The sequence below is a fragment of the Carassius gibelio genome, chromosome A1, assembly GCF_023724105.1.
Source record: "Carassius gibelio isolate Cgi1373 ecotype wild population from Czech Republic chromosome A1, carGib1.2-hapl.c, whole genome shotgun sequence".
In the NCBI taxonomy this organism is placed as follows: Eukaryota; Metazoa; Chordata; class Actinopteri; order Cypriniformes; family Cyprinidae; genus Carassius; species Carassius gibelio.
The window spans coordinates 5,272,272-5,295,251 of record NC_068371.1 but is presented as its reverse complement, the minus strand read 5'-3'; the positions used below and the strand labels follow the sequence as shown (position 1 = coordinate 5,295,251).

The window sequence follows — 22,980 nt, the reverse complement described above, 5'->3', positions numbered from 1 at the left end:
AGAGATGGAGGCAGGACTCTGTAGCCTGCTCTGGTCCTCATGGCTGCTTGTATGGGTCTGGAGAGAGGCCTCACTGCTTCTGCCCTTATTTGGTGAGTGAACGAAGTGAAGGCTTGTGAAGTCTCACAGGCACATTCTTCTATTTCCAATCTGGATCTCGCTGTATTACACGTTTAGTTAAGAAGAACCTTGTACAGTTCTTCTCATTTTGACATATTCTCCTCTTGTGTGGCCTATTTTTACTCTTCCACTCTGTTGATAAACTCATGACAGCAGACATGGATCAAAATGCAAACTCTTCTGTTTTCTTCCATTGCTTTTCTCTGACTCAAACTGTTGGGCTCCCTTCCCTACTCATCTTATCCAGTCCATTCCTACAGTACATCTTCTGGCTCAGTCCACTTTAAGTATATGAAAATAAATGACTGAACTCTATTATAGTACAAGTGTATTTTTCTTTAACAACAATGTAACCCCAAAGGAATTGCCAGAAACAGATTTCAACGCCTGAATAATTTATTCCATAAAAGGTTTTGGGGGATATGGCCAAACACAATAAAAGTCACTGACAGTAAACCAGATCCTTATCTTTTTTTTTTTTTTTTTTTTGGCTACAGCTACTGAACTAACAGCTTGACCAGTGTGTTCACAAGTTACACAAAATTAATACTCAGCATTAAAGTGATGGTAAAGACCTACTATTTCAAATAAACCCTGTTCATTTGAACTTTCTATTCATCAAATAATCCTGAAAAAAACATATCACTGTTTCCACAAAAATTTTAAGCAGCAAAAAATATTTATAGCGCATTGATAATAATAAGAAATGTTTCTTGAACATCAAATCAGTATATTGTATCAGTATAAGATTTCTGAAGGATCATGTGACAGCTTTTCCATCATAGGAATAAATTACATTTTAAAATATATTAAAATATAAAATAGTTGTCTAATATTATTTGACAATATTACTGTATTTGCTGCATTTTTGACCAAATAAACACAACCTTGGTGAGCATAAGTAGCTTAAATAAAAAAATAAAAATCATACCTGCTGCAACTACCAACAAAAACATTAACAAATTTAATACAAATGCATATTGTTGTGGTTTTATCATTAATTTCTATCAGTGAAATGTTTTCCTCAAGTTTGCCTGTTTTGACTTTACAATAAACAACAACTGCATTAATGTTTCTTTCTTCTATTCTTTCTCTCTCTCTTTTTAGGAGCAACAAAAAAAAAACTAAAAACTAAAAGGGTGGCAAAATACTTGAAATTTATATAAAAATTACAATACCAATGTTCAAATATCAGAACCGGAGGCAACAGGTAAACAGAGAGGCTCAGATAAATGAGCAGAAATGTATTGGGTGCAGAATAAAACAAAAGAGCAGAAACAGAGGGAGAGAGACAGAAAAAGAGAAATTGGGGGAAGTTAAAAAAAAGTTTTATTTGAAAGTGAGCAGGTTAAACTCGATTCTCTAAAGCTCACCAGCTCATCAAGCACACGTCAAATAACACTATATGTTATTTAGTCAAAAGGCTGAGGAAAAAGACAAAAATATCCTCCAATCCACTGTCTTTAGTAGAGCAGAGTAGTTTGCAAAAAGTGACAAAATATCTTCTGACTCCGTTTTGTCTTTACTCGGTGCTGAAAGAAGTCTTTTAACAGTCCCCAAGATATTCTTTGCCTATTTTTTTGCATACATTTTCTTTTTTTTCTTTTTTTTGCACCAAAGATGTTCAATAAATTTGGCATATGGGATGAAATACAAAGATTTTGTGAAAAAGGAAGGGCTTTATAATATAAGTGAAACTCATGTACAATACAATACAAAAGCACATATAAAGTATCAGCAAACACAGCCATGAAGCTGAAAAAATGCAAACAGTGTGATTAGAATATTCTAATGCTGAAGTGTGTCATTTGTGCATATTAAACACAGTTGCAATTGTTTTCAGACAGGTTTCCTTCCCATCAGCCATTGGTCAGCCAAACAGAAAGCCCCGCCCCAAACTCAAACGACTGGTTGTGCTCAAATGAACAAAAAAAGTTTCCTCATAGCTCTCTGCATATTAAGAAACAAAATATTTCATTGCTGACATTCTTACACACTTCAACCTTAAAGAAAACAAAAACATTTACAGACCTAAGAAATGTCTAAGGTGCTTTAAGTTTGCTATGCTATACCCTTTTCCATATACTGAATATACGTATTTGTAAAAGCTGATGCAACACAAGCTATATGCTTTCAGATGAGAACACAACAAGTGATACAGAAAATACTGATATACAAATCCTTCAAAAACGAAAACATTTTGAACGTCAGCCAAGCATACAAACATTCATCAAAGACCAACAGCTCTCTCTATTGCATTTTATGATTGCAATTTTAAAAGAGTGAAACTCATTAAAAATGTGGGAGATCAATTGCATCATTTAAGTTTTATATCAGAGATCAAACTTTCACCAAAAAAGGAGAAAATAATGCTTTAGATAAATTAATTTAGGTTAACAAATAAAACAATTAAACATCATAGCAGGCTCACCTTTATGCATTGTTACCATTCATTAATAAAACAAGCAATGACTGAATATTAATTTACACGATTTTATACTGTTTTAAAGTCGGGTGATTCACTCACAATTCTAAAACTCAGTCCGTTCATAAAATTCTCAAGTAAACATTAGAAAAAATTTATTAATCAAATATTTGTTACCAAATTCAAGAAAAGCACTTTCTTTTTAAAGACAACTTTTACAAAAACCCACAATGCACTGATAATCATACGAACAGTATCCTATACGAATGATTGCCACTTAGACAATTGCAAAATTTCTCCATGACAGTTATTTTGTAATTGGCAAAAACATTGTTACCGATTCAATTAATGGTTAAAACACGTCAGTTCCTATCACGTTTTTGGCCACACACAAGAGGAATGAGCAATTTCATAACTGTCCATGCTATCACATTCAGCTCATTTTCATGAAAATATCCATCCTCATTTATAACCAGTGGTCTCTATTGCTATTAACCTTGCACTGTTTATTACACAACACAGATAATAAAGTTCAACGCTGATGCCTGAGGTTTCTTCTCAGTATCATTTCTACTGATCTACTGACCTTATTCAATACTGTGGAAGCCTGAATCCTCACTGTACTAACTCTGAGCTACCACATCCTGGAAATGAACTAAATGTCAAAATAACAGGAAGAAACATTGTCAGAATAGCAGATGAAGGAACAGAAAGAGACTGTTTGATGGCACAAAAACAAAGTGCTCAAAGTGAAATAAACTTCAGTGGTTTGTCTGTGCGGAGATGGCAGAGCTAAAACTGTTGTGTTTGTGAACACTCACACATATGGACACACACACACACACACACACACACACACTCAAAGGTGAGGTGCCTCATTGGCCCTACACAGTAGGCACTGGAGTGGCCGTATTTGTGCCATTGTTTCCTCTTTGTTAAAGCGGTTTAACATAGTTTCCTGGAAATGTTCCAAATAACCTGGTTCTCTGAGAGGTACCTGAAAACAAAGACGATTTTCAGCAATACATTTTAAATATCTTTTATTTAACAAACATGTTTTCACGGTATAATGCATAAAAGGTGACAACATAATGTACAATGTACTGAGTATACTGTAAGTAAATTTGATAAAGAAGAAGAAAAACAAATTGCAGAGGTGCTGTAGCTTTATAAAAGACGTACCCACAAACCAGCCATCGTCACACTTCTCAGTGACATCAATAACGTCCCCCTCCTTCAGCTCCAGCTCATCCTCATTACGAGGCACATAGTTGTACACAGCTTGAAAGCTAACGTAAAATTAAAATAGGGTTTTCAAAATGTGCTCTTTGTGGTTGGAAATTAAATAAACAACTTAATACAGTATAAAAAAATCGAAGTGCACTTACGGCTCACCACCTGAATGCTGAGAATCCTGCATAATTTTCTGAAAGAAAGAGGGAGGAAAGTGTCAGTATAATGTACATGTAACACTTTGCGGTGTCAGAATATCATGCCAAATCCAGACACAAGATGTCAGTCTATGAGTCTTCATCTTCATCACAGAGCTTAGAGAAGACCTGTTGTGTTACAACACACACAGAGAGAGAGAGGAAATCCACCCATGATGCGACCAGAGAACTATAAAAGGGATTAGAAAGGACTTCATTTCCCAGTCTGCACTGCTGCCAGTTTCACAGCACACTCCATCCTACCCTTCCTGCTCCACTGGGTGATAAACAGGGAGATAAGCAGCGCCTCCTGGTGGAAATAGGGCTACTACGCGGGGGCTTACCCTCAACCACTTGCCTATAAACTGTCTGCAAGAATCAAATGCAATCAGAGATCAGCATTCTCTTACAAACTCCATCTTAGTTATTCACAACCCCTTTATTCATCTTAATGGCACAAATAATTGTTAATTATCATTTAAGTTTAGTCATTCCAAAATCTTGAATTATTAGGGATATAAGTACAGTCCAACAAGAGATATATTTATACATAAAAAACACCCTTCTCACTCACACATTTGATACACGCCATATTTAAAATGATGCAATGGGGAATATAAAAACTTGTATATCTTGTATATATATATATATATATATATATATATATATATATATATATATATATATATATATATATATATATATATATATATATATATATACACATTTTTTTGTTATCTAGTAACCATAAAAAGGAGAAAATCTAAATCTAAAATCAATTGATAACTGATAATTTAGTGATATATCTTGCATGGCAGCAGAAAACACGTAAAGCCACCATAAAAGTGCGGTATATGTTCAGCTCTGTTCTGCTGTGTGTTTGGAACTATATGAGGGTGTATAAATAATAATGTTTTCATTTTGGGGTGAACTAGCCCTTTAAGACATTATTTCTAACTCTATGTTTCTATTGCATCACAAGCCTTTGTCATCGCCCCTAATTCAAGTTTTTATGCACACATGTCGACAACATTACAGATGCACATGAACAAGCACCACACAGCAACCCTGAAACCACTGTTTTGTTCATTATTTTAACCTTGATCTTAGGAGATCGAGGCTGTGAACGTAGGGAGAGAGGAGAGGATGGAGGGAGAGGATGGAGGGATGGATGGAGAGGGCTGAGTGGAGACAGAGGAGGGAGGAAGAGAAGAGTTGAGGAGTGGAGGAGATCTGGGAGGAGATGGGATGTGATCTGAAGAAGATGGAGGAGGAGAGGGAGAGGAGGACGGGGAGGCTGGAATAGTTGGTAAAAGAGGCTGAAAGGAGGAATAAAGAGGAGGATGCAAAATTGCTTTGCAATGATTTGGATCGTAAAAAGCGCTATATAAATAAACTTGATTTGAATTTAATTAAATAGGATTTGTCTTGCCCTTTTGAAATCAGATTGAGGTAGACTATAAATATTTCTATTGGGAAACCTTACCATATAACCATCTATGTTTACATATTCAGTATTCAATATTCAGAAGTGTGCCACGGAAATGCCCAGGTCACATTCACCCCAAAACCAATAAAAACACAATAAAGAATAATATTTTGCATTTGTAAAATAGTATTGTCAACACAGTCAGTCTCATTATTTTTTAATCTGATTATTCTCATTATGACTTTAATAATTTAAAATAATACTGTATTGTAATACAGCAAAAAAAATATAATAATAATTATTATTACTTAAAGCTTTTTTATTAGCACTGCAACAAATTCTATGATTATTTTAAATTGAGATATTCACTTATTTTTCTTTTTACAGTAATGAGAATGAGGCTCTACTAAACTGTGGTAAAGAGAATTCTGAGGGAGAAAATAAGCTTTATTACCCTGGAAACAAATATAAAAGATCTTCTGTTTTCTAATAGCAGATATATTCCCACTTTTTTTTTATTTTTTTAGGTATACTGTAATGTGATCTGGACACTTCTTCATAAATCTTTCCAAGTTATACTTGATCCAGCATAAAACCTGCAATGCACAAGTAACCACTGTTATTATTTCACATGCAAAGGAGTTAGCTTGTGCATTTACAATAACTATATTTAACTATAACAGTAATTAGAAACTTTAATTATTATTCTAATTCTATGAGAATAGGAAAGTCTAACATCTTTTTTTTTTTCAGCTAATGAACGATAAAAACATTGAATCCACCTGTAAAGCATTCGAGCATTTAAAGCAGAAGATGACAGTTATGACCTATATATATAAATGACCTTTAAGGCTTAGTTTCTGTTTCAGAAAAATCTGGACTTCAAAGAAAAACAATTACAAACATGTTTGATATGCCCCCTTTGATTAGGTTATTGAACATGCAAATAATGTTTTGAATATAAAAAATAAGTGTTAAAGTGTTAAACTTAAGGTTCTAAGAGTTTTTATTCACTGCACACAACCAGACTGTCATGCTTCTTTCATACTGCATGTTCTACCTCTTTTTTTGAAACAGTCTCCAAGCCTGATCTGTTGTTTGTTTCATCGTCCTACCTTTGTATCAAGCTTTGCTCCTTTACATTAATATCTTTTAACAACGTTTTACCATCATGACTCTTTTGTTCCATTCTTAACAGCTCTTGATCATGGTCTGTGATCTGATCTATTGCTGTCATTTTATCTCTGTAGAGATGTTGATTGGAACACAGGGAAATATTCGAGGACTCTGAAGTGATTGGTCCTTGGCTAGGAAGAGGGGAGCATTCTTTTGCATCCACAAAAGGGGAAAGGTTCTGTGGCGGTGTGACACTTTGCACAAGTAAAGCAGGGGATTGGGGGCCTGTGTAGTGTAGATTGCTGGGTAATGGAGGAGGGGTGGGTGGGACTGGACTGCCACAGGAAGATGGGTAAGTAGAGGAAACTCCAAAAGTGAGGGACAGCCATTCATTTGTGACAGTTTGAAGGTGTGTCCAAGTGACAGAATCAAGACATTGCAAATGGGAGGGCTCTGTATTGTACTTAAGCAAGGGAAAAAGAAAAGCAGGAATATTTATAAACTCAAATAATGTCTGTAGGACTAAAACTGGTGATACAGACTTACCTTATGTGCCTTATATGTGTGTGTGTCTCCAAGGTGACTGGGGCTCTTGGAAGGAGAGCCCTTGATCACATCAACATAGGACACAGGGAAAATGCCCTGCTTGTTTGAGCCAGGAATCTTTCCTTCATACCAATTCTGATCCACCTTCCTTAGAAGGATCACTCGCTCCCCCTACAACAAAAACATGCATGCTTTAAATACATGATTCAGAGAGTTAACAAGTGCATTTTATAGAGCTCCAAAGATGGTAGAGTGTAATATAGGGTTTTACACTTGCCTTTCTAAGAGAAAGCTCCACGTTAGTGTCAGCAGTGAAATTGTATCGTGCTTTGGCCTCTCCCATCTCTCGAACCTGAGCTGGAGGAGGAGGCCTGACAGGCTGCTGCTGCTCTGGAGATGCGACCTTCTGAAGGAGAGAATTAGAGAGGGAATGTGATTAAGTGCGTGTCAGAGTTTGGTTTAACTACTGAACATAGGTTATTTTAACACTGACCTCGACATAAGAGATGGGGAAAATCCCAGTCTGTCCTCTGTGTTCCCCCTCGTACCAGTTACTGTCAATTTGTCTGATGATGTTGACAGCATCTCCTTTCTTAAAAGAGAGTTCCCTGCAATATGCAGCAAACATGCACATAGTAAAAAGAACATGTAAATCAGTGATGCACCTGAATTGACCTTCTGTAGCACTCACATTTCTACATTTTCTAATGATGCAACCAATAACTGATTAAACTATTTACCAATTCCAGTAATTACAATTGTTGATAAACAAAAAGAAAAAATTATATAATATAATATAATATAATATAATATAATATAATATAATATAATATAATATAATATAATATAATATAATATAATATAATATATACATTATATTACATTATTTATATATATAAATAAATTTTTTCTAAAGTCTTACCCAATGAATTTGGTAATATGCAAAATTCAGGCTGAAATTCATGGGCCTTGACATTCTTTAATGGTTTTATTAGCACGGCTTTTCATGCAAGCTGACACGTTCATGCAACGACATCTCACGGCTCAATTGCTGATGCAGAGACCAATTTGACTTAAAGCAAGTTAATATGCAGTTGTGCAAAAGCAAAAACTGCAGCATAAGAAAATGCAAAACAATGAAAAAAAAATGCTTTGAATGGCTAGATAAGAGTAAAATATAACACTTTTACAAACAAAAAGCTGACACAGCACCTTAAAGATTCAGGGAGATGCTGTGATATTAGCATGCGCCAGACAGAGTTTCTCAGAGTTTTATACTCACTTGGCAGACTGAGCTTTAAAATCATAAATAGCCCTGGTAGACTGTTTCTGATGGAGGAGAGAAGACAATATAAGATAGGTCATCTGCTTAGAAGAGACCTACAAAGCAAGCAAAAACACCATCAGCTATCCAACATAAGCACAGCTAAGCCTTATATTCTGAGACCTTAATCAAAATGAAGGTTACAGGGTCATGGGATTTATGGCAGAGCAGAATAAGGATTCAGGATTTAAGATCACCTTACGCTTATTCACTAATCAATGATTTTTTCCCCCTGCAGGTTTCAAAACATTGTTCTAATAGTTTGTGTAAAAATAGATATGAACAAGGCAGCATTTCTACCTCTCTTTCTGGCGTGGGTCTTCTGCTCTGTGGTGTGAGACGTCCTGTATCAGAGCCCTGATCTGTGGAAGCACGGACAAGATGTCAACAGATAGAAAACACTTGTGTTCATGGTGGCACCACATGCATTCCGCTGGTGTCAAAATAATTTTTTGAGACAATTAAAAAATGGCAAAAAAAAATTCAGGTCAAACACAAAAGGATGGATGATCCGGATATACACAGTATGACATAAAAATGGCATGCAATTGACATAAAAAGGACCCAAATGTATCACAAAACACTGTATTCAGTAAAAACTAACATTCAAAATACATAAAAGAAAGCAAATAATTTGATTTATAACAGTATTTCATACATCAGCAAAAAAAAAACAAAAAAAAAACAGTGGCAAGGTCACAAAATCAAAAGGAAATTTTCAGCTTAGTTAAACACATCATGCATAAATACCAGACGGACAATAGTTGCAACATGGATTGCTAATACTTCTTTTCCACTTGTATCATTGCATGTAAACAGCATGGAATGCAGTGATGAAACTGGCATAAAGAAAAACATCTCCCATGTACTCGTAATTAGTTTATTTGTGAGCATTAAATGCTAACTATAAAGTAAAAAATATACAGATATATATATATATATATATATATATATATATATATATATATATATATATATATATATATATATATATATATATATATACTGAAAGCAGATTTTTGTCCCATTTTGTTCCACTTTCCTGAATATCCCAAACAAACTGTGTTGATTCCTTCTTTATGTCTGGATCAAACTCTCTGTTTCAGTATATGAATATTGGACTCTAAATAATAAGATCTCCTAAAGATCTAATTCATTCAAGTAGGACACTAGGTGCCATGCTAATAAAGCATTCTGATTAGCTGGAAAAGAAGTGAAAGCCCTTTCAAGTTTCCGCTAGGGAACGTTTGAGGTAATGACATGAGGATTTGGCAAAAATGATAAGAAACAGAACAAAAACCCTAGAGAGCTAATGTAGCACCTGAGTAGGAGTGCACATTAGCATTAGCATTATGCTGGTTGTTGTTGGACGTGTCGGCATGGTGGTTTTGCTGTTGGTAGGAGGCACATTGGTGGGCTCCATGATAAGGCTGGTGGACGTGAGGCGAGGAGGGGGAGCCGGACCCTCTCTGAGCCCGCAAGGAGGAGCTACGCTTGGGCACGTCTGGTATCAATTCCTCTAATAACCTCCGCAATATGCTATCATCTGGCATGCTTGCTGGTCCCTGCCCCTTTTCAGCCCTTATGTGGTCATAAATGTCCTGCAAAGCTGCATCTAAAGCCTCATAAATTGCAGTTTTGGATTTCGGCCGACCGCTCCTGCAATGTCGTCGTTGGGTCGGCGGGGAGCCTGGTTTCCGACGGAAAGGCACAGGGCTGACCAGGAAGGCCAGTTTGGAAAGGCCTGTCTCACTGGGTGACTGCTGGGCAAGAGGAGATGTAGAGGCAGGGTGGGACACCTGCTGAGCCCTTTCTTGTTGTCGCTCATGTTTTAGCATGGTGGTGAATCGTGTATAGGATGCTGGACAGCGACCCTTACATGAGCTGATGAGGTGACGGTGCTGGTAACCTTGACTCTGACCGACACTCTGGTGCACGTGATGGTGGCGATGGTAACGGTGTCTATGGTGATGGTGTCCATGATGGTGATGTTGCCCGGAACCGTAGAAGCTCTCTGAGGAGGTAAATGAACAGTGATCCAGGTCGCTTTCGCTACACACTGATGATCCTTCGATGTGGACGTCGCTCATTTCGGAGGCACAGGCGTCCTGCTCATTGTCCAAGTAGTCTTGATGCATCAGGTTCTTCCCATGAATTGGCACCAGGCTACTGCTGTCTGGTCCCGGTTTTGGGTGTCCCTCAGGGGGACTTCGAGCCCTTTCTGGAGGATCGTCTTCCTCTAAAAGTGATTCCACAGAAAAGCGTCGTTTGGGACAGCTGATGGCACTTGAGGACCCTGGTGTTGTGGTGCCCGAATGAGCATTTTCGTCAACGAGGTCTGGCATTGACTTTGATTTCTGGATGAGCTGTTCATATTCTGATATAAGGTTTGGGACCATGTGTTGAGGTACCTCATTACCGAAAGGTGCCCAACCATGGAGGCTGTGCCTCTGTTGCTGCTGTAGCCGTTCCAGCTCGAGGATCCGTGCACGTACAGAACGAATCACCTCTGAAGGCAACAGCTGCTCACGGTCTATGTGGTGCATTTTCTTGTACAGTTGAAGGAAACCTGGAGAATCATGTGGCATTTTACGCCGGTGATGACGGCGCCCCCTGGGAGATGAGGTAAGGCTTTTTACTTGAGGCGTCTGAGGAGCATCTTCATCGAGCAATGAACCTGCACTTTCAGAGCGAGTGGTAGTCACAGAAGTGGACGCTCTCCCATCATTACTAGCACCAAGTCCATCAGACAACAAATCATCACAGCTGAGTGATTTGAGCCGTGGTGATGACGGAGTCACGACAGATTCATCGTCAACACTACTCCAAGTCTCTGCAGCTTCATGTCGGCCCACCTGCCAACCGTTCTTGAAGCAGATGGATCGCTTGGAGCCAGGCCAGGTTGGTGTGGAGATAGTGAGGGAGTCTGAGGAGAGACGAGAGGAAGGGCGCTCCATACCTGGAGAGCTCATACAGGAGGAGAGTGACTCACTAGCATCTCCAGCTGTGAATTAAAATAACATCCAATGCAGCATGACAAAGAAGAGACAGGACAGCTGGTTAGTGAGCGAGAGAAAACAGGTATCAGTACAAGTTACAGAAAGTCAGAATGTGTCAGTAAATTTATAACAGAAAGGGGACAACTTACAGACTCACATCATAATGATCTTATACAAAAATTGTAAGCTTTTGCTAGGAGTAAGTCTAACCATCAATGTGACCATCTAATGGTGGAACAAAAGAAGCAAGTTGTTTCGGTTTTATGTCACAAATCAGACAAAACATTCAGATAGAATGGTAACAGAACAAATCCATCAAAATAATGCAGCACTAATGTAACATGCCATTAAGCATCGATGCATAATCGAAACGTCTTCAGCAACACTTTATCAGTCTAACACCTTCTGTTCGCATTTGTAGTTGTGTGACCGTGTCTGAAATTACCTTTGGGTCTGGATGGTGAGGAGGGGGAGGAACGTATGGTGGGCTTCTTCAATGTCTGTGCTTTATTGGAGTCCAGTGGGCGGGAAAATACTTGACTGGCATTCTGCTCACTTCCTGTGTTGGCTTGAGTGACAGATGAATCCGACTTTCGCCTCTTCCTGTAGTCACTTGCAGAACTAAGAATCCCCCAAAATAATAAAGAAACGTTTATGGTTTTGTAAAATAACAGTGTACAATACAAATAACTAAACCATTTATGGAAATGGAAACAGCACCCCAAAATGGCTCAGCTAGTGGACAATATCTCTCTGATTGCAGGGTCTTCTACACATTAAACAGTCCTAAATAAGGTTTCTCATATCCTGTACAGCAAGTGACACTGAGCTGAAGATGATTAGAGAGGAGTAGGAGGTATACAACACTTAATACTCTGCATGCGATGTCAAATTCATAAATACACACACATTGATAAAAATAAACAGTGGCAGAGCTTTAAAAACATGCGTTAATTAAAATGAGACTGAGGATGCTCGGGTTCTGTCCTCCAATTGATATCCAATAGGCATCTCTCTAAAAAAATTCAAGAGCCTGAGTGTGAAAAGCTGGTTTAAGAGTGAAAGGGGAGCTTACCTTGAAGGTGCATCAGGTCGTTCGGAAGGCGAGAGATAGAGGGATGACTGAAAGAGAGAACACAACAAAAGAGAAGAGTGAGAACCATGGGAACAAAGAAGCATGACACTCCCGTGCCGCGCCACAATCAAAACCTTCCCCACCCCCGCATGCGCTGTCATGACCAAGGGTTCCACATCTCTCAATCCCACCTTGAAGGATTATGAAAATTAACTTTGACCTCCTGCGAGAATAAAAAAGCGCCGGGGCCCCACAGTAAGCAAGACCCCAACAAAAGCCAGTGAACAAAACAGTACAGATCCAGAAAAGCTGCACGTGGCACAAGGTCAAAAGAAGCCGTGTCTATTATGTTGTCCAAGATCGCCACGCCTCCTTTCCTTTGACACAGCCTGGGGTGAATTACAACAAATCTGAGCACAATACAGCAGTCCCTGGTGTTCATTTTGGCTTATTCATTCGACTTGGATCAGGGACAAGAAAGAAAAGCGATTACTGACAACACAGCATTTTTAACACACCGATGCTGAACCTAGGTCAGATAGCAAGACAAATAACAAGACAATCCAAAGGCACAGAAAAAATGCAGTATTCAGTATCACATTTTAAAATAACAGACCTAAAATAAAAAAAAAGAAAATTCACAACACAAACATGCACATAAACACATTCATTCAAACTGTAAGAGAAACAATGAAATGATAAAAATCATGTCATCATTTACTTACCATCATTTCATTCCCAACCTTTTTGATTTTCTTTCATATGTGGAACATAATTTAGGATATTCTCAGAAATGTCTCCATTTTCACACAATGGCAGCCAAACTGAAGTCAAACAAGTTTGGTTATCAACCTTATTTTGTGTTTTGTTAGAAAGACAGGAAATCATTCAGATTTGGAATGGCATGAGGGTGAGTAAATGATGACAGACTTTTCATTTTTGGATGAATTATCCCTTTAGGATGGAAAAACATAAATAGCAGAGAAAGAAAACCTGGCTGTAAAATAAAACACACGAAAGAACAATCTGAACAATTTACAAAAAGCACAAAATGCATACAGTATGTGGGCATTTAATAGTTTCTATATTTTTCAGTAATATATTCATCTGCCACTCTAGGAAAGCCTCAAATAAAGTGACTCTTCTCATATGAACTAATTGTTTCACATTTAGTTTTGTATTTGTTTTATTGAAAAGGCTGTTTGTATAGTTTACATGGCTCATAAATTACTAGTAAATCTGACAAATAATTACAAAGACAAGTAACACGTGAAATTTCTAATTTCAAACACTGCACAAATAGTATTTACTTCTAAAACATTCTCAAATCATTTTTAACAGTGTGTGGGTCAAAATGTTTTGCATTCACCATCTGGGGAATAAATGATGGGAGAGGAGGAAAACTGAAGGGAAAGGAGAAAGACGGAGATAGTAGATGATAAGTGAAAAGCAGAACAGCAAATTGCAGGATGAGCAAACACCAGCAAAGGATGCATGGATGGATGGACAGGAAGGTAGATTTACCTGTGCCACAGCATGTGTGGAGTAGTCAGGATTATAATCCAACCTCTTTTTAGGAGGCTGGATGCCCCGCCACCCGAAAGAACGAAGGAACGAACAGCATAGAGGTGAAGGGATGAAGATGAGGTGGAGAAGCAGGTGCATCATGGAGGAAAATACACATGTGGAGAAAGTGACAACATTAGGGCATGGAGAAACAGAGATCTCACAAAACACACACAATGCACACACAAACAAAGTGTGAATACTTGTGAACCTAAGTGTGTTGAGAGTAATCGACTATACAAGTGCCCACACATGCTTTATACCTCACACAGACTGACGCTTGTGTGTACATACTGTATAATACACACAACGGTGAAATTACATAAAGGTTTCACACATATTTCGCTTGTTTACACATGGTGGCAGCAAACTCAACCAGTAAACAAGCAAGGAAGAGTGTGATCTATAGTAGCTGGAGGACCTGTGCATAAATATCTTATTTACGAACATAGAGTGGCCTTCAAAATATATGGAGATGTTTATGAATCTTAATTCTTTAGATAAAATAAACAAATTACACTCCTACTTAGGCAATCATTTTTGCAATTACAATTGCATCTGCTCCCAGTGTTATTTTAGTTCATGTATTTCTGTATTTTTATTTTACTGCCTCCGTATAAATGACTTACACTACTATTCAAGTTTGGAGTCAGTAAGTTTTTTTTTTTTTTTTTTTTTTTGAATTTTACAAAAATAATATTACTGTTTTTACTGTATTTTTAATCAAATAAATGCACCTTGGTGAGTTTAAGAGACTTTGAATGGTAGTGTAGGATTAGCATTCATAACTTAAATCACCACAGATATTGAATGTGATGCATCTCCACCAAAATTAAGATTAGTGCTCTTTTTGCTAATTTTTCGATGAACCATTCTTTGGTCACCCAATCAGGAATATCTGGTTACATCCTAGTACGGTAGTAAAATACATGCTCAAGTTCGACAACCAGAAAGTTCTACATGCTTTTTTTCATTCTGTGCAGTTTATCTATTGTTTCAGCATTTAGAACTTCTTGAAAGTGAAATTATTCATCTTGAAAAGTGCAAAGTTTATATGTTGGTGTATAGACTAATTACAAATACAGGACCACTGTATTATCCAACATCTGTTCATTTTTAATAAAAAAAAGTGTTCAACTTGACTTAATAGTGTTTTCTGCACAGGTTCTGCAGCTATAAGAGCAAGTGTGTGACACTGCAAACAGAGCCAAATCAAAAACACAGTTACAATTTATTAAAAACCACTGCTATTCTTCTAAAGACAACATTGTACCCTGTGATACTTGCTCTTTCGGTGAGTATTTTGAAAACAGAGCATGATTGTTTACTTGAAATATTAGCCTTGGGATTTAACATCAGACATATCATATGTGTCTAATGCCTGACCCACTCCCTCTAACATTATTGTTGTGCAAATTGTTACTGTGATGATGTTAAATGTCATAATTCTGTTTTCAGTGTGCAAATTACACCAAGTCAGAACTTGAATTCTAAAACTACAAACACACACACACAGAAACAGATGCTTGTCATTACACAACAGCATGTGTTTACCGGACAAGGAGATTACAGCCTACAGCATGCCAACCTGCCACAGTCTCTCTCAACTTACCGGCCGTCCAAACTCCAACTCAGAAAAGAATTTAAACCAAGGCTCGTTCTCTAAATCTATGTCATCTGGGTTTAAATCAAATGTCTGGAGCAAGGAGCAACATAGAAAAAGAGAGGTAAGAAGAATAGGAAAAACAATGAGGGGAAAACAGAGATGGAAATCAGGGTTAGGAGGAGCAAAATATGCTGTAAAAACTGGTGAGCAAAGAACAGAGGAGGAGGATGTTCTGGTCATCCACGCATTCTCACTCACACACATTAAATATGTAAAATTAATAAGACTTAATAGATAAACCACCTAAACATGCCAATTCCATCATCAGTTGCTCACCTTGATGTTATTCAAAACCTGTATGAGTTCCTTTCTTCTGCTGAACACAAATGTATATTTTGAAAAATGCTGGTAACCAAAACAGCTTTGGTTCCTATTGACATCTATTGTGTGGATTAAAAATACAATGTAAGTCAATGGGAACTGAAACCATCTGGTTACCATCTTTCTTCATTTTCAGCAGAAGAAAAAATTCATACAGGTTTGAAATGACATGAGGGCAAGTCGAAGTTTCATTTTTGAGTGGACTGTCTCTTTAATACGTGTTGTGCCTCTCAGTACTGTCCAAAAGGGGGAGACATCATGCTTCTTCCTCTCTGCTCTCTCTCTGAAATCTCTTTCTCTCTTCCTTAAGCTACTGTATGACTGTAGATGCTGAGAAAGCTGCCCACTCATTTTGCCACCTGGGACATCTCCCACTGCCACATCCACTGAGTTTGTGCTGAGGGCAGTGCTGTGATTCAGCCTCCTGACATTTCTGTCTCATTGTTCTCTGAACCGAGCCGCTGGCTACAACTGTGCTGCTTTTACTGACACCTTTCCAGCTTTCTACATCTGCACTGAAAAAAAAGTTCAATATCTGTCAAAGGAGACATAAACACTGAGCTAATTCCTCTCTCGGGCAATTATATTTGTCTCGCCTTAGACAAATACAGTAGAATGTGACATTATTATGGGGAGATTGGGACATACTGTATTGCTGGCAACATTTAAACATTGTTTCCTTCATGAAAACCACAGCTGCATGTTTCAGGCTAACCTAATAACTGATTGCTTTCAGTTTTGACCGACTACATGAACTAATACACAAAGGAAAACCACATTGCTTACATTAAGCAAACTCATGGTTGATGGGTTATTATTTGGTCAAACGATCCATGAAACAAAGGGAAAACACAGCCTTAACACATGTCCAACCAACAGGCCGGAAAATTGCAGTTTGACACTCTAAACAGTGAGTTGGGAATGAGACACCTTCATAAACAGAACTCAAATGACTGTAGCTATAATGAAATAGAGAGTTTTCATAAGACAGGACTGCCATGCTAAAGTTTGGGGTCAGTAAGATATTTTTTTAAAGAGTTAAAATGATAATATTTGAAAATAGTTTTCTATTGTAATATATTTTTTTAAATGTAATTTATTCCTGTGATGGCAAAGCTGAATTCTCTAATCTTTATTGTCACGTGATGCTTCAGAAATCATTCTAATATGCTGATTTGTTGCTCAAGAAACATTTATTCTTATTATTAATGTTTAATAGTTGCTGCTTCGTAATTTTGGGAAAACCATGATAAATTTTTTTCAGGATTTGTTTTTTAATAGAAAGTTCAAAAGAACAGCATGTATTTGAACAGAAAACTTTGTAACACTATAAATTGCATTACTGTCATATTTTTATTCATTTCTCATATCCTTGCTGAATAAAAGTACTAACTAGACTTTTTAATGGATGAGTACATATGAGGGAAATTAATGAAATATAAAACATGTTTAGAAGAATGTTTAAGTTGTTCTTTTCAATGAAATGAAATGGATTCTGTTTAGCTTAAAAAAAAAAAAAAAAAAAAAAAAAAAAACGGGTGAAAATAAATCACCATAAAAGTATATTTAAATGGTCCATATGATGTGTGCACTATTTCACTGAATTGTTTTGAGGACAAATAATTGAATTGAATAAACCAAAATTTGTCATTATTTGTGATCAGAAATGAATGGCATCAGTGACTAACGTGTGCACCAGAAGCATCGCCATAAAACCTGTAGGTTTGATTTTGAGTTTAAAGAGACGGCAAGAAAAGGATTGCCTTCAGACCTTAGCAACCTTGACTCTATGTTATGTGTGGATTTTTATAACAGTTTAAATGAAGTTAATGACAAAAAATCACTTAAGTGTAATGTTTTAACTAAATAACATCACTCACCGGCCTTTCTTGCTCAAGGATGGAGGATTTGCCAGGCTCATACTCAAAGATGCTCCGTGGTTCTGCCCGGTATTTACGCGTATCCACTTTTCGATCTGGAGGACCCCACTCATTTCTGCAGATGAGAATGAGAATAAGAACCAGTCAGACCAGTCGGACATTTTTTGTGAGTGTAAGATTTACTTAAAAAAAAATTCACTCAGAAATTGCTAGTAAATTTCTATCAGTTGTTTACAAAAGAAAGAGCAAATGACACATTGAATTAAACTAAAAGTGTTTTCTTGTAATTGCACTCCAATAATCTTAGTTTTATTGACAGGCTAGTACATGAGGTCAGGTGTCTTACGGGTCATGGGAGAACTCTTTCTCTCTGTCCAGGTCTCTTGAGTGGAGCTGGAGGAGAGAGGGCATGGGAGGGGGTGGAGGGGGCACGGGTGATGGCGAGAGCTCTCGGTGGGCGACAGTGTCTGGCGGGTCGGAGGTATTTCTAGAGAGAGGCCGGTAGGTGTGCGTTCGAGGGGGCGGGTGGGCATGGACAGGAGGGTAATTGTCTAAGAAAGAAGCACAAATATCATAATAATATAACAGATAAATTAAACAAATATACAGAGGCTTTACATATTTGGCTATAACAGCAAAACATAAAACGTGAATGTGCACTACCTTTTATAAAATGTTTTTAGAAACATTTATTTTTATTATCAATGTTGTGCTATAACACTTTTTTTTCTTTCAGGATTCCTATAGAATGTTCAAAAGAAGAGCAATTACTTGAAAAAAAAAACACTTCTTTAAAACAATAAAACAATCTTTTGTAATATTATAAATACCTGACAAACTATGCTATATAAACAAATTAAATTCTTTTAAGAAAAATCTTTTAAGAAAAATCTCATTGACCTATTTTATATTATATTAAATTAAGAAAAACAATTTTCGGATACTTTCAAGTTTTTTCGTTTACTCAAATCAGTTTTTAATGTATATCATTTGTTTATTTCTTATAGAATATAAACATTTTGATTGTACATTGAATTACAGTTACTATATTCTAAAAACACTTTATTCTTACAATACAGACTTCACACAGAATTAAGACTTTTACTACACTTTACATGGATTTTAAGTAAGCAGAAATAGAAGTTAATATACACAGAACTTACCTTTGTTTATGACAGCGTATGTTGTATTATATGAGTCTCCATAGTCATCATCTGGTGAAAAACAGCATTATTAAAAAGAAGATTAAAAAACGCACAAAATGAATACTACAGGATATGTTCTGTGTATACTCCCACTCACTCCATCATACACACCTGCTTTATGAACCATGTGGATCTGTTTGAACATGGTCTTGTACCAGTCCTTGGGTCTGTCCACAGTCTAAATAGAAACACAAACACACACACACAAACACAGAAGTGGTTGCCTTGTCAGTTTGCTGGGTAAGCGCACAAATAGCTAAAAGCATTTTTCATTACTTGACAACCAACAAAATCACTAGAGCACAGAGAAAAAATGAGACAGGGAGTATCATAGTAACCTGCCAGGAATGTTCTCTTCTGCTCACAAACACACACATTCACAGACAGTCTGAACTGCTGAGAGCTCAAAAGCATTCCTCTAACCACAATACGAGGATCAAATGTCAGAACAACTCAAACACAAATCAAGAAAAAATGCCCTCAATACAGATCATTAACAGCGGATTTAAAACTGACCAGTGACATTCAGGCAGCTAGATGTCATACTGAGTGATGGGTTTTGTTCTGTTCTATATATTTTATAATAAACAGTTAATGTATACTGTTTCTATAACACGATGCAACAGTTATGGACAGACACATTACTTGTCTGTAAACTTAGCTGATTATAAATGTAGCAGTCATAACTTAAATATGTCACTACAGGAAATGACTTTGAAAAGTCATTGTGACACCAGTAATGACAACTGTGCATACATTGTGGTACATATAATAAACTCTCAAGTTTGCTATAATGAAACATAGCTGGTATATAACAAATCAGCATAAAAAAAACCACACAGAAAAATGCACAGGGTTTAATTTTAAATAATTTTCACTATGAAACTGCTAGTAAATTTCAACCCCAGCAAGTATCGATAAATACAGCATGCATTCTTTAAGTAGAAAGACTGAATTAGCATTTCTTGTAAAACATACTTGATTTTTTTATTTTATCTTATTTAAAACTAAGATTAAAATATATATTTAAGTTTCCTTAAAAATGCCTGGATTTCACTTACCGTTCGGATGGCGATGGGAATGCCTGACTCATCCACTGGTCCAATGCCTTCGTAATGGGGCGCTTTTAGGATGGACACCTTCTTTTCTTCCTCTGAGAAACGAGCGATGGGCACAGAGCTACTGACCACTGTCTGACCAGAGACAGCGGTCTCTCTCTTCACTGTCTCTGAACCCTCTAAATGAGAGAGTGAGAGAAAGGTGGGCGAAAGATTAGAAAAAAAGACAAAAAAATGCAGTTTAATTTTTTTTCTGTCCTTTACAATGTATTCTTGTCTAATTGTGACGCCAGTAACAGTCTCTCTCTCTTTCTCTCTCTGTCACTCTCCCTCACACACACACTTCATTGATTACACTGCCATTGATATGGTCACACTGCAGGCCTTACATTATGTTACTGTTAAGACTTCATAGGATGCTAAGATTCATCATAAAGGCAATCAATTGGGAAAATGTCACACTAAGCAATCAGAACCTGCCTTTGACAAAAGCAATCTATAACGATGTCCAAAATTTGTATCAGATGGCATGATCATGCCAATTATTTCACATAGTGTCAGTCTGAAAAAGATATGGTGACAGAAATTGGGAATAGAAACTAAATGGAATGTTAGAGCTTGACAGTCACAGTCAAATCTAATCTAGTAGAGCAAGAAGATTTAGGCCTGAAATAGTCAAAACATGGCTTTGCAATACTAGCTAGCAGGTGTGTGTGGGACTCTCCACTCACCTGAACTATGCCCCTGCTGGATCTTCACCAGGCCTGGGCTGGGGGTTGGGGGTGGAGGTGGGTACACAGGTGGAGAAAAGGGCCTCTGAGATTGAGAGCTTCCATTCACTGCCATCTGACCCTGGGCAACATACAAATCAGTTTATAAGATATAAACAAGTATGAGTGGGTGACAGCTATGGGACAATAAGAAGTTAGAAGAATGAGAAATACATGACATGAAAGTACACATTAAAAGACAATTTTTTTAATATTACAGATACTCTACAACAAATGTTTCTGAGTAATGTCAATACTGAGGAAAATGCTGTTACAAAAAAGACAAAGGTTGTGATCAGATGTTAGTGTTTCTGTAGAAACATGAGAGGAACGATGGACGACAAATGGAGAGGTAACTGGAAAACTGTTAGACCACATGACAATAAACACTTTAAAAAGAACCTGCAGATAATGAGTGCAGGACAATCTATGTAAGAAAGAGTGTTAACACTGGAATATGTTCCATTATACATTCATATTCCAAAGAAGTTAAAGTGTTCAGTCACCAGAGGCAATAGATGCAAATGTTAATCTCAAACACTCATCATAACAGGCCACAATATCATAGGTCATCATAGGAACCTTTAAACCCACATGAAATTAAAATTCAAGTGAACCCTTTTTCAAACACATTCCTGGACAATTCATTAGTGGTCATTACTCCAAAGAAATGTGTATAATCTGCCAAATTTGCCAAATCAGCATATTAGAATGATTTCTGAAGGATTGTGTTTATTGTTTTATTGTTTATTGTTTATATATTAAAATAAAAAACAATAACTGTAACAGTATTTACAATATTACTTACTGTTGTTGAATATTTTTGATCTAATAAATGCAGTCTTGCATGTAAGGATCTTCTTTTAAAAACACAAAAGATCTTATTCTGACTCAAATCTTTAGAACAGTAGTGAACATTTCTATATTAATAAACATTACAGCAGCAAATTATAATAGATTTTTTTTTACCATTATATGCCATTTGTATACAGAAGTTTGAGATATCTACTGTACATAATATTTTTCATCTTCTTCCTAAACTTGCATTTAGGTCTGGCTCCATTATAGCATGGACTATGACCCTTTGAATTCCCAGTGAATAAAATAAGGTCACATTCTACAGTTCTACATTATTTCACTTTAAAACATGTCATATTATGTTGACTTTAAATGGGAAACAGCATACATAGCACAAAATGAAAAGCTGCATACCTCGAGAGAAAATCAAACATAAAAACACAAAAGACAATGCAGCCACCTGCTGTAAGCTGATGCATTATAGGATGTGACTCAAAGTTAGACATTCAACAGCACTGAAAAACTAGTGAGGACATACAAACAAACATGACACCAGACTGAGGTGAGGTGCGCCAGTCGAGCGTGATAGTTACGTTAGTGCCCGTGGCAGCTGACAGGGCGGCAGGAAGCTCGTCAGTGGTATTGGAGGCGTGGCTGAGTGTGGGGGATGGGGTGGGCGTGGCCGCAGGGGAGGAGTCCATGCCGCAGATCCGCAGCTCTTCCAGCCCAACCGTGGATGATGAATAATAACTCAGTGCTGACACAGTTACTGGTGATGGGGCAGGGGAGGCTGACATTAGCCCGGAACGTTCCAGAGGGCCGAAAGGTGTCGGTGAGAGGGCTTTGGGCAATAGCCCTGAAAGGAAGTCAGGGGAATCCTGACTGGCCCGGCTATACGGTGACTGGCGAGCTGGGTCTGGGGAAGGTGGTCCAGAAGAGAGCGGGCCGATGCTCCCTCTTACAGGAGAAAACTCACGCTGATGGAGGCGGGTGGGAGGGAATAAAAGGGAAGGAAGACAAGATAATAAAGTGAACACAAAGCAAAGCTGGTGAGCACAGGCAGATTGAACCATGTTGAGCGAAGAAGAACAGGTGACTGTGTGGGAAGGAATAAAGGTACTTGGCTGGAAACATGTCTGTGTACGTTCACTCTTTTCCATCAGATGAGTGTGAATGAGTGCTAAATGGGTTACACTCAGTTAGTTTAAGAAAGAGATACGAAAATTTCTAAAAGTCTGGAATAAATAAGATT

At 37.3% G+C, this 22,980-nt stretch overlaps 1 protein-coding gene across 3 annotated transcripts in view; it reads right to left on the bottom strand.

Annotated features, from left to right (window-relative positions):
* Positions 1–1,431: 1,431 nt before the first annotated feature.
* Positions 1,432–22,980, bottom strand: part of LOC127966054 (sorbin and SH3 domain-containing protein 2) — a 43,158-nt gene continuing 21,609 nt past the window's right edge. The window contains exons 7-26 of one of the 3 annotated variants that reach the window (XM_052566917.1): positions 22,322–22,705; positions 20,892–21,012; positions 20,164–20,339; positions 19,214–19,280; positions 19,061–19,111; positions 18,244–18,448; positions 17,898–18,012; positions 15,643–15,726; positions 13,989–14,045; positions 12,465–12,511; positions 11,835–12,010; positions 9,712–11,394; positions 8,691–8,752; positions 8,349–8,446; positions 7,560–7,674; positions 7,344–7,472; positions 7,067–7,237; positions 3,934–3,971; positions 3,728–3,834; positions 1,432–3,542 (exon numbers count right to left, since the gene is read on the bottom strand). In XM_052566917.1, the coding sequence (XP_052422877.1) occupies positions 3,481–3,542; positions 3,728–3,834; positions 3,934–3,971; positions 7,067–7,237; positions 7,344–7,472; positions 7,560–7,674; positions 8,349–8,446; positions 8,691–8,752; positions 9,712–11,394; positions 11,835–12,010; positions 12,465–12,511; positions 13,989–14,045; positions 15,643–15,726; positions 17,898–18,012; positions 18,244–18,448; positions 19,061–19,111; positions 19,214–19,280; positions 20,164–20,339; positions 20,892–21,012; positions 22,322–22,705 (3,948 nt within the window). In that variant the 3' untranslated portion in view covers positions 1,432–3,480. The remainder of the gene's footprint in view (positions 3,543–3,727; positions 3,835–3,933; positions 3,972–7,066; positions 7,238–7,343; positions 7,473–7,559; positions 7,675–8,348; positions 8,447–8,690; positions 8,753–9,711; positions 11,395–11,834; positions 12,011–12,464; positions 12,512–13,988; positions 14,046–15,642; positions 15,727–17,897; positions 18,013–18,243; positions 18,449–19,060; positions 19,112–19,213; positions 19,281–20,163; positions 20,340–20,891; positions 21,013–22,321; positions 22,706–22,980) is intronic. The other 2 variants (XM_052566955.1, XM_052567013.1) reach the window with 2 other exon arrangements.